Source organism: Chaetodon trifascialis, chromosome 3, assembly GCF_039877785.1.
Source record: "Chaetodon trifascialis isolate fChaTrf1 chromosome 3, fChaTrf1.hap1, whole genome shotgun sequence".
Lineage (NCBI taxonomy): Eukaryota > Metazoa > Chordata > Actinopteri > Chaetodontiformes > Chaetodontidae > Chaetodon > Chaetodon trifascialis.
The window spans coordinates 19,232,594-19,259,662 of record NC_092058.1 but is presented as its reverse complement, the minus strand read 5'-3'; the positions used below and the strand labels follow the sequence as shown (position 1 = coordinate 19,259,662).

General features: G+C 40.4%; 1 protein-coding gene across 4 annotated transcripts in view; it reads left to right on the top strand.

Moving 5' to 3' along the window:
* The window catches only part of cpne5b (copine Vb), a 113,522-nt gene that overhangs the window by 25,927 nt on the left and 60,526 nt on the right, over positions 1 to 27,069 (top strand). For 2 of the 4 annotated variants that reach the window (XM_070959645.1, XM_070959641.1), the window contains exons 3-8: positions 4,046 to 4,086; positions 4,450 to 4,496; positions 11,083 to 11,186; positions 12,631 to 12,670; positions 13,589 to 13,603; positions 15,549 to 15,625. In XM_070959645.1, the coding sequence (XP_070815746.1) occupies positions 4,046 to 4,086; positions 4,450 to 4,496; positions 11,083 to 11,186; positions 12,631 to 12,670; positions 13,589 to 13,603; positions 15,549 to 15,625 (324 nt within the window). The remainder of the gene's footprint in view (positions 1 to 4,045; positions 4,087 to 4,449; positions 4,497 to 11,082; positions 11,187 to 12,630; positions 12,671 to 13,588; positions 13,604 to 15,548; positions 15,626 to 27,069) is intronic. The other 2 variants (XM_070959646.1, XM_070959642.1) reach the window with 1 other exon arrangement.

The following is a 27,069-nucleotide window of genomic DNA, read 5'->3' as shown; positions in this document are numbered from 1 at the left end:
CAGAAGCTTCTTCCTCAACAGAGACTGAATAAATCCAGAAGTCACTTAAGTGTTTAGTATTTTTACACTATAGTATTGTGAATAACACCAACCTGTAGAAATTCCTCTCAGCATGTCACTTTATGATGAACCACGTTTTATATGTTTATATGTTTTATATGTTTGAGCTAATTGTCTCGTCCATTCACTGCTGTCCTGCGTGAAGCACACATTAGCATTTAGAGAATGTGAGAATGTGGAAGACTGCACTTCACAGATTAAGCGACAGAGGTTGCATGCTGGAGTGGGACAGACAGGCAGAGAAGCAGCATGAAAAAACCCTTGACAATAACCTTTTTGATTTTTCTCCTCACATTACTCAAGCCTGTAATTTTCTGTCTCCAAACTTTGCTGGAAATTACTGCAGCAGGCGCTAATCAAACCTCATGTTCAGAGAATTCCTTTAAAATCTGTGATTAGCTTATGGACTGAAACTATGACTCTTGACATTAGCTGTCATAATTAGCAATTGCTAATGAATAACATTAGTCTGTGAGTTGATGATACAAATTCAAATTTAGGGTAACTGGCATGTTTTCAAACAATGTTGCCTGTAAAATCCACAGGATGATCAATAAATCAGCACAAAATCTCACACAAAAGTTTGTTTCCCTGCAACTATTTTCACTTTAATATGAAAAGTGTGAGGTGACACACTGAATGCAATCGCAACGAGGGAGGCGTGGTGGGTGTTTGGAGGGTAGAAAAAGAGACGAGTGCTCAGTAAACACAGAGACATGCTAGTAATCAGGCAGCTATTGTACGATATACCAAACCCAACAATTTTCTGTGCCGATATGCCTCCCAGCCCGCTGATTTTGTAGTCTGTGGATGTAGAAGTGAGTAAGTGTTTGGGCACATTACAAAGATCAGGCTTACACATGCATAAGATTGTAAATGTAAAAAGAAATCGAAATCGTGTAGCGTAGTTTCATGTTTAAACGCTCTCTCAGTAAAACTACCTTTAAGTAGCACATGAAGTCATTGATTAAAACTTGAACCAAATGGGTATGTTGATTTGAACATACTTTAAAAGGACATCAATAGTGTATTATAATCATCATACGGTACTATATTTTAGCTGGACAACATGAAGGGTGAGAGCAGCTGCATTGGGGAATATACAGGTTGCATTTGGAACTGAGGCTCCTCCACAGCCATGTTACGCCCACAGGTGTTTTCACTTATTTAGACTGATTAGAGCTGTTCCCAGGACTGTGGGTGTGTGCACAGGCTGTTTCCACCCAACATGAACCTGAGCAGAAGGCTAATTAACCAGAATAAAATAATTATATGTACAGTTTCTTTGGTGAACCTACATGTAAAGCCACCCATGGTAAACGCACACAGGTGGTTTGCATCATCTTGGCTGAAGAGACCTCCATGAGGACTGTGTGGGTGTGTATCATAAGCATGCTTCATTTCCCATGTCAAACCAGCAGAAAACAGTGACTACATTTACATGCACAAAATGTTCATTTCTTTGCTCATATTCTGAAAAAGTTGATATTCTTACTAAGCTGTCTACACGTTTGTGCAAATGAATATTCCACTAATGTTCCTGTTTACATGCAGCTGTGCATACTCTGATTCACAAACACAGCCACCTTCTCGAAAAGGTCGGTGTGATGATATTTGCACATATCCCAAAACCTGTTGATATCCAAGTGATTCATCATGTTAAAAAGCAGGTGTGTGAAATGTGGGCTTTTGCTTTGTGCATGCATCTTTACCCCAGCCTTGCAAACTGTTGGCTTGGCTATGGACAGAGCTGACTGTAAACAGGCAAACTGTGGTATAGATGTCCAAAAAATGCTCCTACACACAATTAATATCAGCATATCCCACATGAATCTGAAAATGCTTCATTTGAAACAAGGTGTTATACGGAAAATCCAAGCAGAAAATGCTGTTTACATGATCCGATGTTATCATAGGTAGAATAATTGTGGAATATTGGCGTGCCTGTGAACACGGTCACAATCGTTCCATAATCTCAACCGCATGTATATTCTTGTAACCATGGCGACAAACCTTCTCTAATCTTAAAAAGGTAGTCATTTTAAACCAAACTGTGGTTTCTGAATTTGTGGTTCCAGAGACACGTGGACAAACATGTTTTGTCTTTCAGACCCTGTTTACACTCAGGGAAAACGCATATGTTTTCTCATTTACACGCAAACAGAGTTTTTTTTCACGGAAAAGAATCATTTTTAAAAACTCCGGCCAAAGTGGAGATTTCTGAAAACGCCGGCTATTTGTCAGCGTGTAAACAGGGTTAAACAGCGTTTTAGTTTCCAAAACGTCGCAATATGCGACTGAATACTTAACATCATGTGAGCGACCTTGTTTACACTCGCGCCCATAGGTTTGGCATAGGTATGATGCGCTCGACGGCGTGTTTATCCAGGTTCATGTAAACGACATTTTTGAAAACGATGTTGTGTGCACGATGTTATTTTTGAAAACGGAGGGGCTAAAATATCCGTTTTTCAAAATACCCTGCTACATGTAAATGTAGGGTTAGTTTGAAAGACTTGTTGTATGGGTTCCAACATGGCTCTGCCCACCCCCACCCTCAGCAGAAGCCTAATCAGCCAGAGTGATTGACAACACCTGCGTGGGCCTTTACAATACAGCTTCAATTACTAGTGTGAAAGTATCCTTGAAGTACTTTAATACCCTGTTTTGGAATCACTCATTGCACAAGAAGTCCCCCAGAAAACACTTGAAACTTGAACAGGAGAAGACAGCAGAGCGGGAACCTCTATTAAGGATTAATGCTGTGTGTGTGTGGAGGCTCATCGTTTGTCTTCCTCTTGTGTAGAATGTCTAAAGTTATTATATTGCCACCTACTACTGTGGTTTGTTCTGTTTCCTTCAGCTACTTGCAAGGTGTCATGGGTAGCTTTTCATGCCAAGTGTGATTGTGAAAAATCTCTGAAAGGGAGGGGGGGGGGCGGAGGGCTGGATAATCACTTAAAAGAGTAAAGTTTTGTATGTTTAATGTGAATCTTAAATGTTTCATGCTAACAGCTTTGGTCAGTTTCTAATGTAGCAGTGATACTAACAGTGTGGAGGGTCTGCAGAATCTAATTAAAGACCGGATTTAGAATGAGTGAGAGTGTGAGAGCTGACAGTACAACCCTGTTTCCAAAAAAGTTGGGATGCTGTCTGCTGTGATAATTTGCAAAACATTGAAAGCCCATATTTCATTGAAAATAGCACAAAGACAATATATCAGATGCACTTAAACTGAGAAATATCATTGTTATTGTAAGTTATATCCATCCATCCATTTTCTGTACTGCCTATCCCTTTCGGGGTTGCGGGGGGGCTGGAGCCTATCCCAGCTGTCAACGGGCGAGAGGCGGGGTACACCCTGAACCGGTCGCGGGGCAACACACAAGACAAACAACCATTCACACTCACACTCACAGCTAGGGGCAATTTTAGAGTCACCAATTAACCTAATGAGCATGTTTTTGGTCTGTGGGAGGAAGCCAGAGTGCCTGGGGAGAACCCACGCATGCACGGGAAGAACATGCAAACTTCACAGAGAAAGGCCCCGCCTGGGGATCGAACCGGCAACCTTCTTGTTGTGAGGCATGTGCACTGCCCCCAAAGTTATATCCTCATTTAGAATTTGATGCCAGTAACATGTTTCAAAAAAGTTGGGACAGTGGCAACAAAAGACTGGAGAAATTATGAACGGCTGGTGAACGTCTCGCCGTTGATTTGAACTATGGTTAGCTAAAGATGAGAGGGACCATCCTGCTTGTTATCAGCACACAGTCCGAAAGAAAAGAAATGGACTGGAAATGGGGATGTATATACAGTATATGCACAAAAGCTGAAATATAGAATCTAGAAAAAATGCAGTTTGACCAAAAAGTGGCTTTGCAGCGAGCACTCAGATGATCCATGATAGCAGCACGTCAGCACGAACGAGAAGGTCTTTGTCACTGTGTAACAATTGTTTCTGTTCTCTTTCTTCATTCTCCAGAAATCTGCTGGATAAAGACACATTTTCCAAGTCAGATCCGCGTAAGTATGAGACTGAATGTTTGAGTGTGCTCTTCTGTCATCCCTGTACAGATTCTCCATTCTTTAAAAACAGCAACAAAAAACATAGCTTTCAGTCGTGCTCCATTTTTCTCCTTTCTTCTGCTCTTCTGTTTTTTTTTTTTTGCCTGTCTTTGTGGATATGTTGCCCTGTGATTTGGGAAATCTTTGTTTTGCTCAGAGTGCCATGGCTGTTTGTTCACTGTACTGGAGCTAAAACCCTCACATTGATTTCCCATTTGGAATCTGCCTGCATTTCTCTGATTGTCTCTCTCTTTTTGCCTTTCATTTTCTCTCTCTTTCACGTTTCATCCCTTACTGTCCCTATCTGCAACTTTCTCACAGTATGCGTGCTCTATACGCAAGGTGTTGAAACCAAACAGTGGAGAGAGGTGAGTGTACACATGTGCACACACAAACACACACACTCTTCATTAAAGCTGTTCAGCCATCAGTTGAAAATGAAAATGGCAGGGAAATATTCTCTAATTGGACGCTCCAGCCAACAGAGAAAAAACCCTCACGATGTAATGATCAATATGTTGACACTTCCAGGTCTAAAGAACGCAGCGGGCAGGCATTAAGGCAGATCTTTCTGAGCCTTGTTTGGTTTATGCCGTCCACTCCTCTACTGATCATCAGACCAGTCAGCCTGTTTATCCATTCATTAATTCTTTTATTCTGCAGTTGGACAAAAGAAGATAATGATAGCCGATGAATAAATGAACGGAATATTGAATTGAAATCTGTACATTTCCTTTACATTACAAGCCTCTCCAGCACTGAGAAGAGACTGAAGTATGGACGGATTTAGAACTGAGCATTTGTTATGGAAGCCTACAATGTGCTTGAACTCGCCACTGCAAAAATGGTCAGATCATAATAATAATCTTTATTTCTGTGACATTTTAAAGAATAAGGCTGGCATTATTCTACATTGTTATTATTTTCCACAAATCTCACAAAGAAAAAAAAAAAGATGTTTGTGATGCCCTTTTCAGGATTTGCATCTTTAGTATTGACCATTGGGGCCACAGACAGGAGAAGATGAAAATATCAAATAATACAGAATATCACAAGCTGCAGTCCACTAAGGACAATGAATCATTAGAAAAATAAAGTAGGACATACTGTAATAACACTGGGACAAAAATCTGAAGGTGCTTTTAAAATAACACAAACAATGCTGGAACTCTTTTCCACCTGTGTGATTAAGTACAGGCCTAAGTAGGTTAAATGAAGCAAGCCTGAAAAAACAAAAAAAACAAAAAACACAAGTCTAAACTCTGCAAAACTTTGCAAAGATAAACAGAAAGTGTGATGCAACTAGATTTCATGCTTGACTTCAGTGCTTTAAAACCCAAGCATGGTTCCAAATGTTAACAGTGTACTGGCTCCAGACTTGACTTGCTTGTTCTAGCGAAGCAGGACAAGCTTGACAGTAAAAAAGGAACGTTTCTCTCACGCAGACAACACAGAAAGACCAAAATAAACACCCAGAGAGCGATATTTGTTAGATTGTGTTTTGTGGTTTTTAAGTTCATGTTTCAAATGCTTGTGCATCCATATACATCTGTTTGTGTACTGCAATTGCAATTCTGAGATACTGTTTTTGTTTTGTTTATCCCCGAAAAGTTTGTGTGTGTTCGTGCGTGCGTGCATGCGTGTGTGCGTGCGTGTGTGCGTGCGTGTGTGTGTGCATGCATTTCCATAACACAACCACTATATGGTAGCTGTCTTTGATGTCAGCCCCCGTGTTTGACATCATTACTCATCTCACAGTGCAGATTGTCAATGCATGGAAGTGGCCACAGATATTATTTTTACAGACCTAATCCACTGTGGATGTATAATGGATCTTAATTTAATGGATGACCCTCAGCTCCCGCTTGTGTGTTTACCCGCTCAAAGCAGATGGCTGTGTGGGCTGCAGCCGAGCGGAGGACTCTGTTGTTGTTGTGTGCGTTTGTGAGAAAATTTGTATGCATATGTGCATATACTTAAAGTATAGGCGTGCACATATGTAAAGATCTTCCCATCATTAAACTCTGTTTCACACTTCAGACAAAACTCACACAATCGCTCTGTTGTTTGCTGTTATTTCTGTCAAATACAACAAATGTAATTAATGTAATGAGCATTTCACTTTCTAAAAATAGAGTCATTTCCTTGCGGAGGCAAAGCGTCACATTCATAATCATATCGTTTAGAAGTGGTGGGTGATGATGCAGCTCCAGGTAATGCTGTGTGCGACAGAACCCTCCCAAACCTCAGACAGAGCAAGCAAAGCCAAACAGGTGACTCAGCAGGGTTCCCGACAAAACCGGTCAGGCTCAGTTGGCATTTGACAAGGATTTCCACCCCCTTTAGTATGTGTTGTGCAAGCCATCATGTCTGACCTGTTAATGTAGCCGGTGCTCTTCAAGATGGAGATTTGTAGCTATGCACGACCACAGAACTAAACAATCTGTGTGCTTTTGGGCTACACATGTTCATTCGCCTGCACAGCTGAGTGCTTTGCTCTAGATTTGGTGGGAAAACACTTTTAGGATGGTTTTACGCTTGGGCTGATTGGAGGGGTTTTTCCTGGTCCAGAGGCTGTTCTCCCTCAGAGTTCAGTATGTTTATCGAAGTGTGAAAGCCGTTATGTAACTTGGGCTCTCTATCAAAAAACTGCTCTCAATCTCTGTTACACACTGACAGCTGAACAACATGATCATTGTAAGTGACTTACTAACTGGGTCTGTCGTCATGTACAGTACCCCAGATGATGGTTTATTTATATCAGAAAAAAACAACAATAACGACTCCCCTTCCAAAAAACAGAGCAAATGAATCTGGGTGAAGCTTTCAGGTCACAGGAGATGTTTACCAGACGGCAGGCAGGGCGACTCTCTACAAATGCAATGTTAAACAGTTTCAAGTATTGTTGACTAATGAAACGTCAGAGGAGCACTGAGAGCACTGTCAGAAAATGCTTTGACAAGAGACAGAAACCCGTCCTCAAACAAGTTACGTAAACACAACTTGTCTCAGTACAGTGTCGTCAAATAAAAGCAAAATGCCAAAAAATAAAGATTAAGAAGCACTGCCTGACCATTCGCCTCTCCTTAACGTACCTGTGCTGCAAGCTTCAGCACCTCCTCTTATTATAAAAGAATGAATGAAACCAGGGGAGGAATCAAACAAACCTCTGTACTCTTGGAAGTCAGTTACAACAAATTATTATTAGCGTGACTAAAGGGTGATGTAACCCCAGGAAAATCTTCTTTTCACTGAACTCCCCAGCTGACAAAATATTATCTTAAATTCCACATTTGAAGAATGCACTAAGGACACTTTGTGCTGTTTTTGTCACCTTCAAGTTTACTTCGTCCTTGGATACCATTTGAGTAATACTTGAAGTGCAAATAGTTGCAGGATTGGTATATGTTAAACATACTTTAAGTTTGGGACAAAAATTCAAAGTGTACTTGTAATGAATTTTCTATACTTAAATTATATTTCTAATATACTAAAGTAGTGAAGTGAAGGTTGTTTGTGACCTGCTGTATGTTTGTGGCAGGTACTCTCCAGTGCTGATATACTGTATGTCATTTTGGGAGTCACTGCCAATCAACATATTCAGTCGTTTAGGTATAAGGATGAGTTGAGCGGTCCTCCTTTGGCTTCCTGCCTGCTCCCCACACACATGAATATCTCAAAAATAACTAATACTGTTGCTCAAAAATTCCCAGCTTTTATTGGGCCTGATTCAATTCTGATAACTACAATTTGAGTGCTGTTTTGTTTTCTTTTTCATTTGTAATGATTGAGTCTTATTGAGCCAGTGGGCGTCACTTGACCTGCAATTCCAACTGTGTCCACACCCCAAAGTTGTCTCACAGCTCAGGGCTGGCCCTGGCAGCCTTAAGCAAACCTTATGCATTTGTCCTTATTTGACTTACCGCCAAAACATTACAACCTTTGGTGTGCTGCAGCCCACGTAGCGTCCTGTGTACACAAGTACATCAGTGCATGACTGCTGCCTGGAGAGAAAACCCACACCACTTACAAAAAATGGCAAAAAGTTGTTTTTCTTTGTCAAGTCTATTCTGCTTTAGGGACGGAGCATGAGAGGAGGTTAATGCTAATTTACAGTAGCTTAATGAAGATGGGACATGACTGGCCTTTTTCATCTTTTTCCCACCCTCTAATTTGCTTGTGCCATCACACACTATTTGAGTGTGTCGCTTCACGCGTGTGTCTTGGTGCATGCATACACCTGTCGCTCAAAGCTCTAACAAACTTTGGGCTTTATCTTCCCGTGAAGCCATGCTGCACGTGCCATGTGTGCTTGTCTTCCCTCACCAACTCAAGCACTCTGCACTCTCTCTCCATCTGTTTTAAACACACCTCAGTGCTTTTCACTGAAGGCCAATCCACAAGAAAAAGCTCAGTCGACTCTAATCCACACCACCTTCATTTACCTCTCTCTGAGAACACAAGTCTCCAACAACTACTGTCAAAGAACATGGTACAAGGAGAATAGAAATCCATGGCGGCCAAAGAACTACAGGACATTCAGATGGCACAAATCCCCAGCTGTGGGTCCTTTGTGCTACAGGGAAGAAGATAATGAAACTTTGTCAGGTTTGGAACAAAAGAAGCACAGAGATAATGAAGGAGTCCTGTTATCGCTCTCCTGTTATTTTACACCATGCTCTCTTTAACGGACATGTTCACATTTCAGTATCAGACTCCGCAGGTCTCTGTGGTAGCTGTCGCTAGCCTGAAGAGTTCAATTTGCCATGTATGTGTGTGCTAGCCACTCTGCATGTGTGTGTACATGTTGAGGGTGCGGGTCAGGGACTACATGCCAAATTCTCATTAGCCAGCTCCAGCAGCCCAGCAGTACCTAATGAACTCTGCGGCACAGTATTGTCTCTTCCACTCAGCAGGGAAATCACATTATGGAGCTCATCTTCGCCATCGCCCGCCTCTTTACTAACATGTGCTCGCAGCCTCATCAACACCTCAGGGTCTCTCAGAAAGGCTGGGAGGCTCACAGACTAAACATCCGCGTCCTTTTCTCTACTTTTCTCCCTCGCTGCTGTTAAATTTAGATCCTCAGTCAGTGGGTTCGCACAGAGAAAAATACAACCTTAAAAAACAGAGTTCAAAGAGGTGTTGAGCATTGTGTAACAGCACAGAAGCGTATGCTTTTATAGCTGTTGTGTTGTCCTAATTGCCCACAATGTATTGCATTTGTTCTTTTTACTGTATGGATTGACTCCTACGTTACCTGTCGTCAACATTATGGAAAAACAAGATCGACTCTGACTTGCAAATGGCTTCCTTGACATTGATTGAAAGTGGAGATGCGCCAGCTTTTCAATAAAACAGGCCTCAAACACAGCTGTATGATATTACGCGTCAGATTTTACATTTTTATTTTACACTGCAGGCAAGGGACACGATACAGCAATACTCTGATTCCAATTACTGCCAGAAATGAATCACCAACCCGGTAACTGTAATAAAGTTAATGAAGGATTAAGATAAAGATCAATTTGTCAAAATGAATTTGATTAAAATCAGTTACGAAGGAAAAAAAAACAAATGTAACTAGAGAAACACATTATTAAGAGTCACTAATGGCTGGAATCAAAGGTTTGTTCTTTCTTTTTGCGGAATAAAAATGAAACCAAATGTCACAATAAAAGTTCACTCAACACATACCGTGCTGTCGTTAGATTTTATCCCAGTGTTTTTGTGAGCTATAATCAACCTGGCTTAAAGGACAAATGCCCCCCTCAAAATCCCCAGGTTGACTGTGCAGCAGCTGGTTGTACATTATTTCATTAATTGTTAATTTATTGAGCAATTCAGACCACACAAGTAAAATATGGACTCAGTCTGGCAGCTTAATATTTGGGTTTATCGTGTGCTCGGATGGTTCGTATTTCTAAATAAAGTTGTGTTGTGATTTCCTCAAACTAACTGACATACTTGTTGGTCTCTGTGTGCACTGACAGGGTACACATGCAAAACAGCTGGGGTGTGTGATCCTCATAATAATATCATGAATTGTGGCGTGCTACAGATCACAAATGACGACTCCCTGCACTCGTTCACCACCTGCTGCCATCTGACTGTATTCTATTTGTGCTTGAGCCAAACCAGTGGTTAATATAAATAACTGTATAAGAAAAAAAGAATGAAATCTTGACACTTCATTTTGATCAAATGGGGTAAGTCCGGTAGGTTTTAAATGATTTATACATCATGTACTGTATCTCACGTTTGAAACTCTTAATCAGCTTTTCGTACAGTACACATGTGGCATTGCTGGGTCTCTGCCAGCCTTTTCTCTGGCATTTTTCCCTGCATTTGGCACTTTGGGAGTGAGAATCCCACTAATTAGGAGGCCTTAAACACTGCCTTTCCCCCTCCTCTCCCTCCCCACCCTCCTTTTCTGTGCGAGCCCTCCACTCTAATTTTACCCCCTTTTCATCCACCCGCTCTTCGTACCTCTTTGGCCGTTTTTCTTCCTCTCTCCTTTTCTCTCTCAGTCCGCCCATGTTGTTTCTCTCTGTCTCTCCCTACACATTTTCCTCACCTCTTCCTTTATCTCCATCTCTCTGTGGGGTTGATGAGTGAGTTATCCTGCTGTAATTAATGTGGGAGAGGAGCGAGGATCAAGGAAGCAGGAAGCACACCCCTGGTTTCTTCTGCACAGCAGCAGCAGCAGCAGCAGCAGCAGCAGCAGCAGCAGCAGCGTGTGAAAGCACCTCCATTAATCAGGCCTCTGTAAATTTATGTGTATGCATGTGTAATAAGCCAGAGTCTGAGAAACAGAAGAAAAGAGCGGAAACAAAGATAAAGTGCAGGGAGACAACAGCACTAACTGTATTTGTGTATTAAACAGTGTTCTGTTGTCTTGCCCCTTTCACCATTTGTCTCTGCTGACCTCCATCTGTCTTTCTCCCTCCACAGTTCGGTAGAACGGAGGTGATAGACAACACCCTAAACCCTGACTTTGTCCGAAAGTACATCTTGGACTACTTTTTTGAGGAGAAGCAGAACCTTCGCTTTGACCTGTGAGTGATTTCCCTTAAAGTTGTATCATCATATCGTCTCTCCTGTCCCCTGTCCTCCTTCACTGTGATGTATCTTTCTGCTCTGTGCTGATGGAGGGCCCTGCCATCTTTCCGTCTTAGGAAACTGGCTCCTGTAAACTCTGCCCCTGAACACTGATCACCCAGTTATAGCTTAGTAACGATACAAAACAGGCCTGTCAAGCATTTTGGTTTTATTTTTATATCTTCTACCTTGATCATCAGCTGGTGAGGATGCTAGGTTGAAATAGATTAGATTAGATTCAACGTGTTATTATTATTTTCACTGCACAAAGTACAAGTACTGAGGCAACAAGATGCAGTTTAGCATCTCACCAGATGTGCAAAAAGCAGTTAAGTGCAGAGAAGTGTCCGACCATCACATGCTGACGTTTTAAAGCAAGAGCCTCCGTTAAGGATTCTTAATATGCACTTGATGGCCACATACTCGATATCCTGCTGAAGGACTGAGGCTAAAGCTTAGTGAAGGTCAGCTGACATCAGGAGTAGTTTTGTAACATGTAGGTATTTTTTAAAACATACATATATCAAAATGTGTATATAATGTAAATGTATATATAAGTGTTTTTCTAATCTGTACATAATGTGCACTTGTTTTTCTATTCTGTATCAAGTCTTATCTTCTCTAAAAATAGATGCAGTTTGGCAGCTCTATCAAGTAGTTTTGTATGTGCAGGCTATCAACACCATTTTCTTGTGGGCTTTTAATTGTAGCTCATTTCTGCCTGTTTGTTTCTGATTAATCTGCAGGTGAACAGGATCTATTGATTAATCTTGGTACATCACATAGCTCCATTTCCTTCACTTTCATTGCTTTATATTCACATGCAAATCAGACCAGGTCCACCACTCATTATTATGGAACAGGAGAATGGGTCTTGTTGAACCCTTCCCCAATTACTCTGTCCCCACATGCAGTGACATCTGACAAGATATGAGGATCCTGTCCTCTTTTTATCTCGTCTCATTCTGAATTTTTCTGACCTTCGTTGTTTCTGATCTCCCATTAGGTCCACCCACTTCTTTTCATACTGTGGTTTCCAGTTCAGCAAATTGAAATGATCTTATTTTCTTTTATTCTGTTATCTTTCTTTTCTCTGTTCCGTTTCATTCAAATTCATACCCTACCCCAACAGCAATCATGCCCTTTCCCTTCTCCAGACATACTCTGAGAAACACCATGTCCTTTTAACTTCGAACCAAATCAGCATCAAAAAAAACAAAAACTAGATTAAATGTGGTTTTCTGATTTTTTTCTGCTCTGAGTGATGACAGATCACCAGGGTTCATTTAAAATCTTGCCTTTAAGAGGCCTATCGGTCAAAATTTCCCCACTTAGATAAGAGACTCCTCGACGGTTTTGGAAGTAAAATGGCTTTGCTGCTTTCATTTTGTTCCCTTTCAGGTACGATGTCGACTCCAAAAGCCCAGACCTGTCCAAACATGTGAGTGCACGTATTTTAACCTTGAACCACAGATAAATTGAGGCCGGTCTTCAGTGAAATCTGAGTTATTGGCTTGAATGCCTCTGAAAATGGAAAAAGTGAATATTGCTTTACGCAATATGATGTTCACAGTGATTTTAGATTGGCTGAGCTCTTTTTTATCAGTGGTCTAATGGTGGCAATGTTTATGGTTTTGTGTTTGTGAATGTTTTAATTCGATGTGGCCTGCTGCATGGTTTCTTCTTGATGGAATAAAGCAAACCCCTTTATTGCCTGATCATAGAAGTATCCAAATGCACATGTTTTTTTTTCTGTTTTTGTTTTTTGACTTTTTACACATTGTGTAATTGTGCTATGAAAATGATGCAATTTCTATCTCTATATATCTGTGACTGAGTCCTATACAGGCTTTTGTTTTGATTTGCTCCAGTAGTAGGCATTGTGCAGTAACTTGCCACACTGTCATGTAGAAAAGCTTTGATTATGCAATGCTTTTATCCGTTAGTTTCCACTTTAAGAAATGTACGTTACATGATACTTTTTTCTTTCACTCAAGACAAGTTGTATTTATCCACAAGGCTGGAAACTATGGTGACAGAAAGCATTGAAAAAAGTTCAAAATAATCAGTTTTGATGATTATTTGATGTATTTGGATGACGAGGGTTTGCATTTTTTCATCACTAGCTTTGACTCCACCTGTGTGCTCGGGGTCTTAGTTCTGACGCAGCACGCTGTCTCCACTCTCAGTCTCACTCTCACTCTCATGTTGAGCAGCGCTAGGAGTGCTAGGTATCTGTTATAGTGCTGTGTGTTGGTATATGATGTGCTCTGTTGTTGTTGTTGTTGTTGTTGTTGTTGTTGTTGTTGTTGTTGTTGTCATTGCTGTTATTGCTGCTGCTGCCCAACCTTTCTGGAAGCCCGCAGAATTCAACGTAGGTCCCAGCATCTCTCTAACTTCTGACACTGCATGGCTGCTGTCTCACATCAACCCTGTCTCCTAGAAATTCTGTGTATATGTAACTAATTTGGATTCATAATTGCATCGTGCGACTAATATTATTGCTGCCTGGATTAATGTTCGGAGCCATAGCTGGAGGAAGGTGGTCAGGGTGGTTGATGGGTGTACAAAGTGCAGGACTGTGAGACCAGAATACAGAGTTCTCGTCCAGACCGTGGTCAGGTTTGGACAATAAAGGCACTTTGGTTAACTTTAGGGAAAGATTGTGATTGCTGCTGACTTTTTCTGTATTTAAACACACCACGATCTTTCCCTACCATTAACCAAGTGCTGTCAGTGCCTAAACACAACCAAAAGAAATCTGAATAATGTTGGCTTTAAACATACGTACACAGGTACATTGATTAATAACATTTTTTCATTATGTTAATAGAAATGTGATCTGATTACATTTCCTTCAAAACTCATTTTGCTGTTGCTAATTAGTTGTATATAAATGTCATTTCTAGGAGACAGGGGTCCTCACATTAGCGATCCTTTTCTCAGGAGGAAGGATGGTGTCACTGATCAGAACAAGAAACTGAGAGCCAAGCCAGCTCTGGGCTGCTTTCAATCGTCTCTGCACTCTCTACAGCGCTCACCATATGCAACTAAATATTCCATCATATCTTTCAGCAGTTTTAGTAACACAATGAAGATGGTGAGACTTTCTGGTCTTTTCCTCGTAACAGAGTGGAGTCAGTGGGTATAACAGACCAGAGACTCAGTGAAATGAAATACACGATAACCCGCTGTTGAATTATTTAGTGTGTCCTGTCTGCCAAGGCCAAAGTTAAGGAGCCTTTGGTTTGGATTGTTCCACATCCTTGTTATGATGAGTTGGAAAAAAAGAGACTGTTGAAACCAAACACGCAGATTTATTTCTTTTTATCCATCCTGTCTAATGGTCTAATGTACCAGATCAATGCCGGATGACACTGCGTGACTTTTTATGACTGAAACTCTGTCGCTCTGTCTCCAAAAATGCATTAATACAGTTGTGAAACATGTTAGTTGTCACTGTTCACGTTGCTTTGAATACCGCCATCTTCTCCCATTTGTCTGGTATCCTCCATGATTCACTATAGCAGTGGTTTCCAACAGGTTGGTTGCGGTCCACAACTGGGGTCTGTTCGAGCAGTGTTTCCCTTCTGTGTTAACGTTATAGTTAGTTAGGCTGTAAATATCGTTTTAGTAACCTGAATAAGCCCAAAATAGTTGTAACTGCTTTGAGTACTCTTTTTATCACTCTCTGACTACAGTGCTCCTTCTGTCATTTATCCTGAAGTCCCAATTGTAATTAAGACATTGAAGTTTTAATTTTGTGAGTAAGAGTTGCACAGCGGTTAGCACCATCTCCTCCGTGATTTAAATCCACTGACAGGTGGAGTAGATGGATGAAAATAAACTGAATGGGTGGTAAGTTGGTCTGCTGGTTTGTACACATGGACCGTGACCTGATGTCTGAGGAAATATTCAGGGCCTGAGGACAGACCTGTGGGGAACCACAGCATTAAGCCATGCTCACCATGCATACATAGCCCTCATGGTCACAGTACGGCAGCATTTGGTTTACATTTTTCACCAAAACTGGATGTGATGTCACATTATTGGGCAGCGCACAGCGGACAGAAAGCCATCAAACAATGTAATTTGTCATTTGTAAGCAAAATATAACAAGTGTTCAGGTGACACCACTGCAATCAATGGCTTATCCCAATTCCCAAACAAGGTGATGCTCAAAAACCAGCATTTCTTTTAGCCAAAAGTTTGACTGTACTCTGGTTTGTTCTCTTTCAACTTCACATACATCAACCTGTCCTCCCTTTCCCCCTTTCCTTCCTCCTTTTTTCCATCTTTCCTTCCCTCCTCCCTTCCAGGACTTCTTGGGTCAGACATTCTGTACTCTTGGGGAGATTGTTGGATCACCGGCCAGTCGACTGGAGAAGCCACTGGGGTGAGTAAGACTTTCAGTCAATTTTCCCACTGCCTAAGTACCCCTGACTCCAAATGTGACTTAGCCCACTGTGCTAAGAGGGGAGTCAAGATAGAGCCCAATATTTTAGCTTCATTTGTCCTGAGAAATTTACAGAAATGGACTGACGAGGACATAAAACTGAGAGAAACTGAGTGAGGGTCAAAGAGAGCATTAAGAAGTGAGAAGACAGGAGGATGAGGAGGAGGAAGAACAAGAGACACATTGGTGATTTAGCAAGACACTGACTGACAGACAAAGAAGGAGAGGAAGAAGGAGACAGCACATCCTACAGATGTTTTCCACAGATAATTATTGTCATTAAAGAAAAGGGTGAAGCGCGGTGCAAAATTACCCAAATTACTGCTCGTGTCCCTCCGCTTGTGCTTTCACACTGAGAAAAATGCAGCGTTAATGGAGTATCCTGTAATCTGTCTTTATACTTCTATCATCCATTACCATCGTGGTCGTCATCATCAGTCAGTCTGCTGAGCTCTGGTGTAATTCAGGTGAAGTCGTTTAAAGTTTTCATGTGGTGAGACTTGCTGGCTCTGAGCGCTGGTTATGTTACCATGGAGAACGTTAAGAGGAATATTGAATTGTATGACAGGTTGATACCATGTAGTAGTATTGGTGGATATCTGACGCTTAATTACAGTTTAAAAGTATCGTTAGCTGAATTTTGAGCAAAGGGAATGAATTACTTCAAGTGTTGAGTGTCTAACATATGAAACTGAAGTTGAGAGAGAGGGCCCTCATCCATCAAGCTATCATTTAAGCAAAGAATAATTCCTGTTTATCACAACTTGGGTCTTCTTTCTTAGTTGATATTCATCATTTCTAAATACTGTAACCTTCAGATAATAAATAACATCTTCGCTCAAGGAAATGTCTGAATTTGCATTCGTGTTACATTTGGGGAAGCACATAGAGAGGAGATGTTATGCTTGGATACGGATCGCTTTATGCAACCATGTGGGGATAAAAGAAGAGTTTTCTGGGTAACTGTAGGGCAAAGAGGCTTGCAGAGGAGCTACAGTAGTATGCACCTCTCAGTGCACCTCTAAAACCTCAGCTACACCTTGTGAAAACCATGCATCTCCAAAACATCAACTTTTCATGAGCTGTTTTTCAGCTTTTCAGTTTTTTAACCCGCTCATCTCAATTATTTTTATACCTTTTCTCATTCGTCCTTATTTTATTGTTTTAGTATTACTATTTGATTGCAAGAGGTTTCCTTTTTGGGCTTCTCCTCCGTGTCCAGTACATTCTCTTTTGATACCTCTTCACGGCATTGATCTGATGTTTTGACTGGTCATCATCAGGGATGTGCAAGAGTGGCCTCATGTATACCTCATATATGCAGTGAAAATAATGTATATTGTATTAGTAAAAGTGCAATTGAAGCATACCAAAAATGTCTGTTTCTCCCTACAGCACAACCCCCGATGATGACACAGTTGCAAAACTGTTGCAGGAACATTTTCTGACACTCGTGTGTGTGTTCGGAGTGCATGTGCTGTTAATGTTGCTTATTTAAGGGGTCTTAAGCAGTGCAAATATAAGTGTGCCTTAAGCCTCTATATTGAGAGCATGAACCTCAATAATGTTATTACAAGTTTAATATCAAACCATTTATTTTTTAACTGAGAATTTATACAGCATGGTTAGAAACTGAAATAAAGCTCTTGCCAAATTATTCATTTTTAATTTGAGACTCTCTGCAGGAGAGAGATAACTGCTTGCCAAATTTTATTCTTATGGTGGCCTTTAATCTGTCTTTAAAGGCTCCAAAAATAAAGCTCTCCTCATGGTGGAGGACAACAACTCTGCAACAAAAAGTTTTGGTTTTGCTATTTCCACCATATAGGATGCATGTACGGCAAGCGTTCTTCTGAAATGATCAACAGCCACCAAAGTAGCACAACTCTGTGTGGAGCAGTATGTCATCAGGCTTTCCACATGGGCTTTATTATGTGGCTGTTAATGATGTAACATGTTTATTACTGTTTTTGACATTTTCCTGAGTTAAATATTGGGATCAGTTCCTTTCTGTGCTCTCACATGACAGTTTGATGAAAGAGTGTGTTTCCTGACATTCAAACGCTGTCAGATATTAACCTTCAGTGTGAGCAGTTTGTGTGAACTTGACTGTTGATCACCAGCTTTTCAAATTTTACTGGAACAGTTGTGCAGTGCTTTGTTTTACCTTCTGAGGGAGAGTTAGGTGGAGGAGCAACACACACACACACATGCACACACACACGCGCTAAAACAAAGTGATGCATTGCCCTGGTAGATGTGCCACCCAGTGGAGTCTGTTTTCATGTATCTGCGGAAATGAAGAGTGATTCATGTTTCAGTGCTTGGAAATGTCAAGACATTTGTCTAAGCTGTGCTGAGCCAATGGAGGAATGTTTTAGAGCCTGTGTTTGTTTTTCATGTCTGTCTCAACCAGTCCTCTGCTCCTCTTTGCACCCACACACACACATAAAATGGAATAAATCTTTGACTAAGAGGTGAGTGAAAGGATCTTAGGCAGCAGTCGGCTGTTGAACTATCTGTCTCTCTGACTGCCCCCAACAACCTAAATGTATGCACCATGTATGCATCAAAAATACACAACATACCACCCTAAAATTGAATGATTTACATTAAGGGGACCTGCATTTTGTCCCCATAAGGGAGGTGAGTCCCCACAATGTGACTGTGTATTATTAACTGATTTCATAAATCTTGCCCCATGGTTAAATGGCATATGAATGCATAAGAGTGGATTTTATTCTTGTTCCGTGTTCTCTCTTCTCTGGCTAATTGTAATGGCTTTAATCTTCCTGAATCGAGTGCTTGTTTAATTAGGCAGCAGCCGTTGTGATTTTAATTATGGGGAAAAAAAGGCTCCTGAAAGTACAGAGAGAGAGAGAGAAGGTGACATGAATGACCATTCAGAGAGTGGTTGTGTGTGTGTGAGTGGAAGTGAAGAAGCAGAGGACAGCAGACAATATTCAGTGGAAATGTTTAACATGAACGCAGTACATATTGCATAAAGATTCAAACATGGGGCCTATTCATTCGCCATAAGTCTTCACTAAAATATGCTCATGTCACACACCATATTTATATTTTGCTGAGCTAACTATGACACCTTGACATGGACTCTTAGTGGCTTTTATTCATGTGCTGGTTTTGAATGTGTGGTAATAAAGAATAAAGAAATTTCCCACATGGTCTAACAGCCGTTTATTGCATAATGGATGCTGAAGAAGCTTTTTCCTCAGTGCCAAAATAGTTGCACAGCCCAGCAACCCTGATCTCAGCAGAGGCCTTGGTGTTGATTGATTTTGCAACTACATTGTGTATGTTGGTATCACACAAAAAGGCTGAATTGTATTGTAAGGCACAGAGTAATTAACATTGACTAGTAATGAATGTATCAGATTGCATAGCCTCAAAGGCTCTTGTCAGTCTTTGTTTACTGCACTGTCGTATTTACATATTCCCTTTGAGGCCACTCAAGCACACAGGAAACACACCCAAAGCCACACAAACACATACACCACTCAGATCAAAATAATTCGTGTACATGTCAGAATGTGTGTGTGCGTGTGCATATATGCATACATGATCATGAGAGCAGAGCACTGTTTGTACAGTGTCATCTCCCGTCAGAAAAGCTGACCTCCGGCAGAGTGAACAGGTAACACTGAGACTGAAATCCACCAACACCAACATGTGTCAGCATGTGGACTGTTCAACTCATATTTATATTGCTTCATGCTAAAAAGTACATATTTTATTCATTAATTTTAGTACTACAAGTACTGTTTGAACTTCCTGTTTCCCACACAGCCATGCATTGGCCTGATTTAATGGTCATGGGGAAAATCCAGACTGATTTCATCAAACGGCCTCTAACAAACCTTGAAAAATCACATTTTTACTGGGAAGCTAATTCAGCTATTGTGTTCAGCACTGTAACATAATTTGATTTATGGAGCACCTTTTCAAAACAAGGTTGCTTTACAGTAAAACCAAATAATAAAAGTAGAAAAAAAATCAAAACATATAATATAAAACAACACTAAATCATTTCAATAATTACAAAAATACCCTCAGTTAAGAAAAAGCCATGAAATAAAAGTGAGTTTTAAGAAGAGCTTTGAAAGAGGCCTGCTCACCTTTAGTGACAAGTAGCACTGACACTTCAAATTCCGGCCAAGAAGTCCATCTGTGGCCTATAAACAATGTCAGACATCAGTAAAGATGGTTTCATCAACATCAGCGACTTTCACATTCATTCAGCAGGTGTAGAAAAAAAAGGGCAATAGTTTATTTAATGCAGCGTTCATTAGACTGAAAAAACTTGCTAAGATGACCTTAACTGATTGTACAGATACTGATCAGAGATCAGTTAAGCAAGCTTATATTATTAACTGTATCTTATCTTCAACAACAGAGTTTTAGACTTGGGTTAGAATATCAGACAATCACATTTTTAGTGGCAAATGTTTTTTCCATGCCATTGAAAGAAAAGCATAGATGTGATAAAATCATGGTAATGATTTTGCTATTTAGCTGTTTCAGTTTCAGGACATTGAGCGTGTTGACTACCTGGAAGGCTTAGTGGGTCACTGAGTCATAATTAATGTTTTGCTCTTCATGTTAATGTGTTTTTCCTGCTGTGACAAGTCAAAATGTCTGCCATGAAAATTATATTGACATTTCATGAAACCTCCAGAACACACACACACACACACACACACACACACACACACACACACACACACACACACACACACAAAATTGTTTAATGATAATATGATGCACCTTTTAAAAGAACTACAGGGATTTGTGTTTTGATGAAGCACATGACTTTTCCTTGTCCTAAATGTTAATGAAACTTATTCGTTGTGTGTGTGCGCGCGCGTGAAAGCAATAGAAAGAAAGAAACAGAGAAAAACAGCGCTTCCGCCAAACAAGACATTTTGTTTCATCTGCACATCAAAGGTGCTTTACTCTTTTATGCTCGCTTCAGATTTTGCAGTCCTCTCTTGCCACAGGCCTCAAATACATATTTCATTAAAGAGATTAAAATTATCTTGTCATTCATATTTACATAGATAAATAATTTAAAACGGGAGTGCAGTGACGATGCTAGCGACGCATGTGCCGATTGTTTACTTTGCTCTTTCATTTTTTTTTTAATAGAAAATTTAGGAAAAAGTGAGCCCCACACGTGTAATTCAAAAAGGTTTTCCTCTTTATTATAACATTATTGATATGTTTAAAGTAGTGTCCTATATTAATAAAGAACCAAAACATTGTTGCTAGTATTGTTGTACTAACTCATGAGTGCGCCATATGACTGGTGTCTGTACAAACAGAAGGTGAAGTGAAAACGTGCTTCTAATGCATAGTTAGTATGCATTATGTTAGTCAGTGACATAATGCAATATCTTTTCAGTTGGTGGCAAGTAGTGGCATGTGAAATTTGTCTTAGCAATATTCAAACACTCGTATGCCAATCAAAGCTGCATTTATATACACTTATATACCTCATGCAAAGAGTGTGTAAGCATATTTCTGCATTTGTGTAGCTTCTAGAGTCCAGACCATAACTCTGTGTACAGTATACACAGTGTGTGTGTGTGTGTGTGTGTGTGTGTGTGTGTGTGTGTGTGTGTGTGTGTGTGTGTGTGTGTGTTTTCCCTCTCACAGTGCGAGGGAAATGGCCTATTACTGTATATTACCATAATAAGCACAACTTGGAATGATCCAAACATGGCAGTAGCTTATTTAGCATGCTGCAGCTGTTCTCTTCTAGTATGACTGCAAAATGTTTACACGAGTGAGAAATTAATTGAGCAAAGGATCCAGAAGTTTTTGCTGCGCTTGCAGCGAAAAAAGCCTGTGAATGCAGGGAATCGCAAATTTGCCAGTCAATTGCAGGTTTGCTGATAATAGTGGAGAAAAGGTCTGAATGCAGACAGATTACAAGCTAATTTTCCTGCTTAATTTAAATCCATGCTTATTCCTTTAGAACAAATGACAAGCAGCAGCAGTGGACTACCCTCTGCGCGTTGAAAAAATCATTTGACCATTTTCAAATTTTTCTGATGTATTATTTATTCTGTGTTTATCCTCACAGCGGTATTGCTCCAGGCAGCTGTATCTTCAGTGGAGAGTTTTATCAGTAGTTCACAAAACATCTGATATCCACAGGTCATAGACACATACTGTACCGTTAACACAGAGTCTAATGCAATCCAATACAACAGTTCTGCAAGAGGCCCTACCTTTGCAAAGCTTATAATAATATATTTATGATTAAATTAGTTTAGAGGTGTTAATTCAACTTGATCCCCTGATATTTCACATAGCGCCAGCAGCAGGTCAGTTTTTTTAAATTGATATTTTGGTTTGTGGCTACAAATGTTCAAAACTAATGACATTCTCATCGGCCCCACATCCGTATAGTACTTTGTTAGCTGTTTGTTTGTTAGCTTGCTAAACTAAGCATGTGAATGGTAAACATTACACCTGCAAAACATCAGCATGTTGGCGTTGTCCTTGCAAGGATGTTAGCATGATGATGTTAGCATTTAGCTCAAAGTAGTCCTGTGCCCAAATACAGCCTCACAGTGACTCCAGATGTGTAGAACTCGAAGCATAGTTTGAATCATGCTTCATATATAGCATTTATATGAGCAATCAGTATTTTGCTATAAAGTCAAAAGGTGCAGTACAGCACCCAAACAATAAATCAATAAGAAAAGTAGAAAAAGAAGGAAACATAAAAGGAAGAGGAAGCATTAGAAAGACATAACAAACCCAGTTAACCTATCAAACCCAGCCTTACTGTATGAGTGAAAGAAAAATTGGATGAAACCCTGGGTGGAGCAATTCTAAGGGGGATATTATCATGTTCTTTCTTTGCCTTTATTTATTCGGGGTTGTTCGACTTTGTACGCATGCTGTATTTCTGTGAGGCACTCCCTCCACCTGCACATTAAGCATCCTGAAGCTGACTGGAAACACCACAGTTTTCAACAAAAGCAAACAGCGCAGCTCCACCGCAGCAGATGGGGGCTAAATGGTGCACTCAGGGACACAGTGATGATAGACAAGCAGCCACAGGAGAATTTGTGTCATTAACTCATTATTATTATTATTATTATTAGTTCTCTTTGTCAATTTTGTTTATACACCATATTCCACCGGTATTGCCATACCCATTAATTGTTGGCTCTGTGATACCAGTGGTTCAGACAATGAATAATCTAGGCCCTGGGTCAATGCAGTTATTAGTGACCACAGAGAAGAGGGGTGTGCAGTGAATTAGTACTGCAGTGTGAAGCAGTGATTAAAAACACAGAAAAGACATCAGAAAAAAGTTGGGAGGCAGTGTTTGATCATGCTTGGCCTCTCAGCGTTTTAGTATTCCCTGAATGTTGGTGAAGATTTCTAGAGCACAGGAGCAAAATGGAAGGAAGAGATTTGTGAACGTGAATAGAGGCATGAGTGCAAAGGCAGGATATCCAGCTGGGTATAATGACAAACCAAGCCTGACACCATAGCTTCCCTGTCTCCCGTTGGCCTCAGGCACTCCTGGATGAAGTGACAGATACTGTAGGATATCTGCAGCCGTAATACCTTTTGAGATTGGATAGCACTTTATTTACAGAGTGTACATGGATTATTGTTGTCAAGTAACCCCTTCAAATAGCAACTGTCCAGACATAGTTTAGTAACTGTAACAAGGCACCGGCAGGTCTGTCAAGCTTTGACTTTCTCTAAAGCAAACATGTGAGGAGTGGATTAAACTTTGTCTTTATCTTTGTCTTAGTGTAAAAAAAATTAAGGACCAAGGGGTTAAAAAAAGTGAGTACAGCTGCCAGACTGTAGGCATGCAACCAAGAGGAAGCTGGAGAGGAGGGGCCAACTTTGACTGTTGTGTTCATGGACCGCCACTGTCAAGTGTTCAAATATGACTGTTAAGTTTCAGGCCTCTCTCATTTCCAGTCAGAACACTGTACACTCTTTACTTTGTTAACTACGTCTATACAAACTAATGCAATCCAACACATCTGTTCTGCCATAATGTCTACTTTTATGGCTATTTAATATGTTCCGTTTTGGTTGACACTAAAGGTGTTTATTCAGTTATATGTTTTAGCACTGGGGTCATATTTAGTGGTGATGTTATGCTTGAATTCATTATGATAAGAGGTGTTTCTAATATTATTCCATCTCTCATGTATATAGGTGGGGAGGACGAAAATGTAGAAACACCTCTTGAATGTTTATTTTCAGAGGATGCCATCTGATGAATAATGTGCCTGTACTGCACTATAATAAATACCTGAAATTTGGAGGAATTTCTAGTGAGGACTGACCAATCCAACCTGTATTACACATTCAGGACTGTGTAAGTGCAAACAGTTGAATGATTTCAACATACAGTATATGAATATTATTTTTTAGGTCTCAGTAAGCTTTTTCCATGCTCACCTTCTGCAAAAAACACAAGGCAAGCAGGTCTGGTGCTTCTGTGCTTCACAGTATTTTTCTTCCAAATTCTTCAATCCCACGTGCTATCAAAATATTTTCCTCACCATTTAAAGTGAAAGTGAAAAGGCTTAAATCACCTGTGAAACTGCACAACAAAAACTATCACATATTTTGAGTGCTAAATTGTGGGCTGCTTAGATAATTGAGGAAAGTGCAACATCCTGAGTTGCCGGGAAGCCACACTGGGAGCGGAGGCTGCAAATATGGCCTCCCGCCATCCCTCAGTCCTCACTGTAGTGTTGCTGCGTGTGTTGGCGATGTGTTTGGGATCATGTGGTCAGAGAAGGTGACAAACAGAAACACTTGTGCGGGGAGATACCTCAAAACCTGACCTTTAATAGTCAAACAGTATATCTACTACAATGTCCAAAACGCCAGGAATATCTACACTGAATTTGGCGTGAAAATGACATTTTTTATGGATTGGCACTTTTGTCGTTACACTATACTGAATTTGACTGTGTCACTGTTGAGTTCATTGATCATTTATTTATTTTTCTATTTTATTGTCATGAATCCGGTCCCAGATGGATTCTTTTGCTCCCGAAATGATCTTCATCATCACAGCCAGGGTCCGATCCCCCCACTCTGGCCTTCTAACTTCTCTCAGACCTAATTTTAATTTAAGTTTTAGGCTTGAGATGCACTTACACCAGTCAGAATAATGGAGTCTGCTGGATTGCCACTGCAAGAATCTGACTCAGATCTACAGTAGAAGCTGTGACTTTCTGAGACTTCCTGAGCAAAGTTTTGTTTTTCTGAGTGTGGAAGTGATGCCTGTGTAAGCAAAACTCAGTTTCATTATTCATACAGATGATGTGATATATAGTGACACCTGTGAGTCAATGTCATGTCAGTCACACTTCCCAACTATTAGTCATTAAGCAACCAGGTTGTTGGGACTTCCAAAAGTATTTCACTGCTGGAAAGATGATCTTTGCAGTAGAGAGACACAAATATTTGTGAAATTGGTGCTACATGACCAGAGCAAACAGAGAAAAAGGGCTGTGGTATTCAATTTGCTCAAAAGGTAGAAAACCTACAACAAGAGTGCACTGCATCAGACCACAGTGTTCCCACTGAAGAACTACGAGCTGGGCTGATCCTTTTCAAGCAATGGTGGCCCGGTCACAAACCTTCTCATATTACAGCTAAACAGTACAGTAAAATATGTTTTTGACAACATTTTAGGCAAGAAATAGGTAATGCAGTAACAGAATCTGGAATCGTTTTTCATCAGCACTGCCTAGTTTGACAGTTTGACTTGAGTTAAGTGTCGTGAGCCGTCTGACTTCTATACTCCATGCATCTGTGGAGGCGGGCATACAAAAAAAAGTCAGACGGATGACATGAAACAATGAGCGAGGAGCTGGTTGCAGGCAACATGGAGGGAACATTGCTCATTTGCACATACCAGCCACACATAATGATACAAAACTGGTTGAAAATCGGTAAAGTCACCCTTCAAGTGCCTTGCTCAAGCTGTTGGGGAGCAAGATTTTCATTTACCTTATCTGTCCAGACCTCTCCAGCAGTTTTAAAAATTGAACAATTTCATTCTCTCTGCAGGCCAGGTGTGTCTGTCTGACTGTGTCTATTTCTTTATACTCATCTTTTTCCATTCTCTGCTTCTCATCTGTGCTCTCTCTATTCCCTGCTCACCTCATCTGTCATAAAACCACACATCTCTTTCTGTTGGTATGGCTACCAGCTATTTCTAACTGAGGCTCTGAGTGAGCCATGCTCCACTGGGCCTAATAATTACCCATCGAGGATATGCAGATGCACAGGAACGCAGGCCCTGGAAATACATTTCCTGCTGTAACAGCTCATGTTGGCGTGTTCTCTGGGTGACATTTGTGTATGATAAGGCTCTCGTGTATTTTTGGATCATCTTGAAAATCTGTTACTCGTAATTTGCACCAACTTACTGTCAGGTATTGCTGCTGTGTAGTTAACTGATGCGACTGACAAAAACATTGTGCCAAAATAACCATAAGTTACATATTGGGATATATCCCTCTCATTCTAAACTTTGACACAAGCCAGTAGCCACCAAGAACTTTACACACAAACATACAACCCAGACGCCTGAATCGCTGCCCACATCTCAGATTTCTCCAATGTTGTCCCCAATGAAGGCCGTCTCCCCACCCCTCGGAGAAACAGTTGACCAATTAGAGGTTCATAGGAGGGAATAAGACTATTATCATCATATTATGCTCTGTGTTATAAATGTTAAAACCTCTTACCGTTCTGACAGCCAGTCAAGAATTTCTTTATTTTTCTTCCCGTGTATTGAAACAGATGGTACATTCAGATTTATACTCGTGGTATACATTGTTAGAAAGCCAAGGTTCTCGTGAATTGATTGATGCTAACCATTTCAAGATACAATCACAACAGGAGACAAAATAAACACCAAAACAAACACTCATCATTAAAATTGAGGCAACTCACTGACAACGTCTCTCAGTGATCAACATATGGATAACACCATCAGTAATGGTCTGGTAACATTAACAAAGAACAGATGATCCACAGCAGTAAAAGTATTTAACAAAACAAAACATGCAAATAATGCAAAGAAAGATGTTTTCTCCTTTCAGATTAGCAAGTGATGTGCTTTTCTTCTGGTTATCTTCTGTGTTTTTCCTGTTACTGGCGCCATCTTGTCTCCAGTTACTCTCTGGAGTCTCAGGTTTCAACTGACATCTCACTTGGCCAATCACAATCTGCTACATGAAGCATACAGCTGGTCACCTCAAATTAAGGATTTCAGTGTTAATATTGATTTTACACACAATTTGACACATAAGAGACCATAGCCTTGCATTTAATCATAATTTTACTCC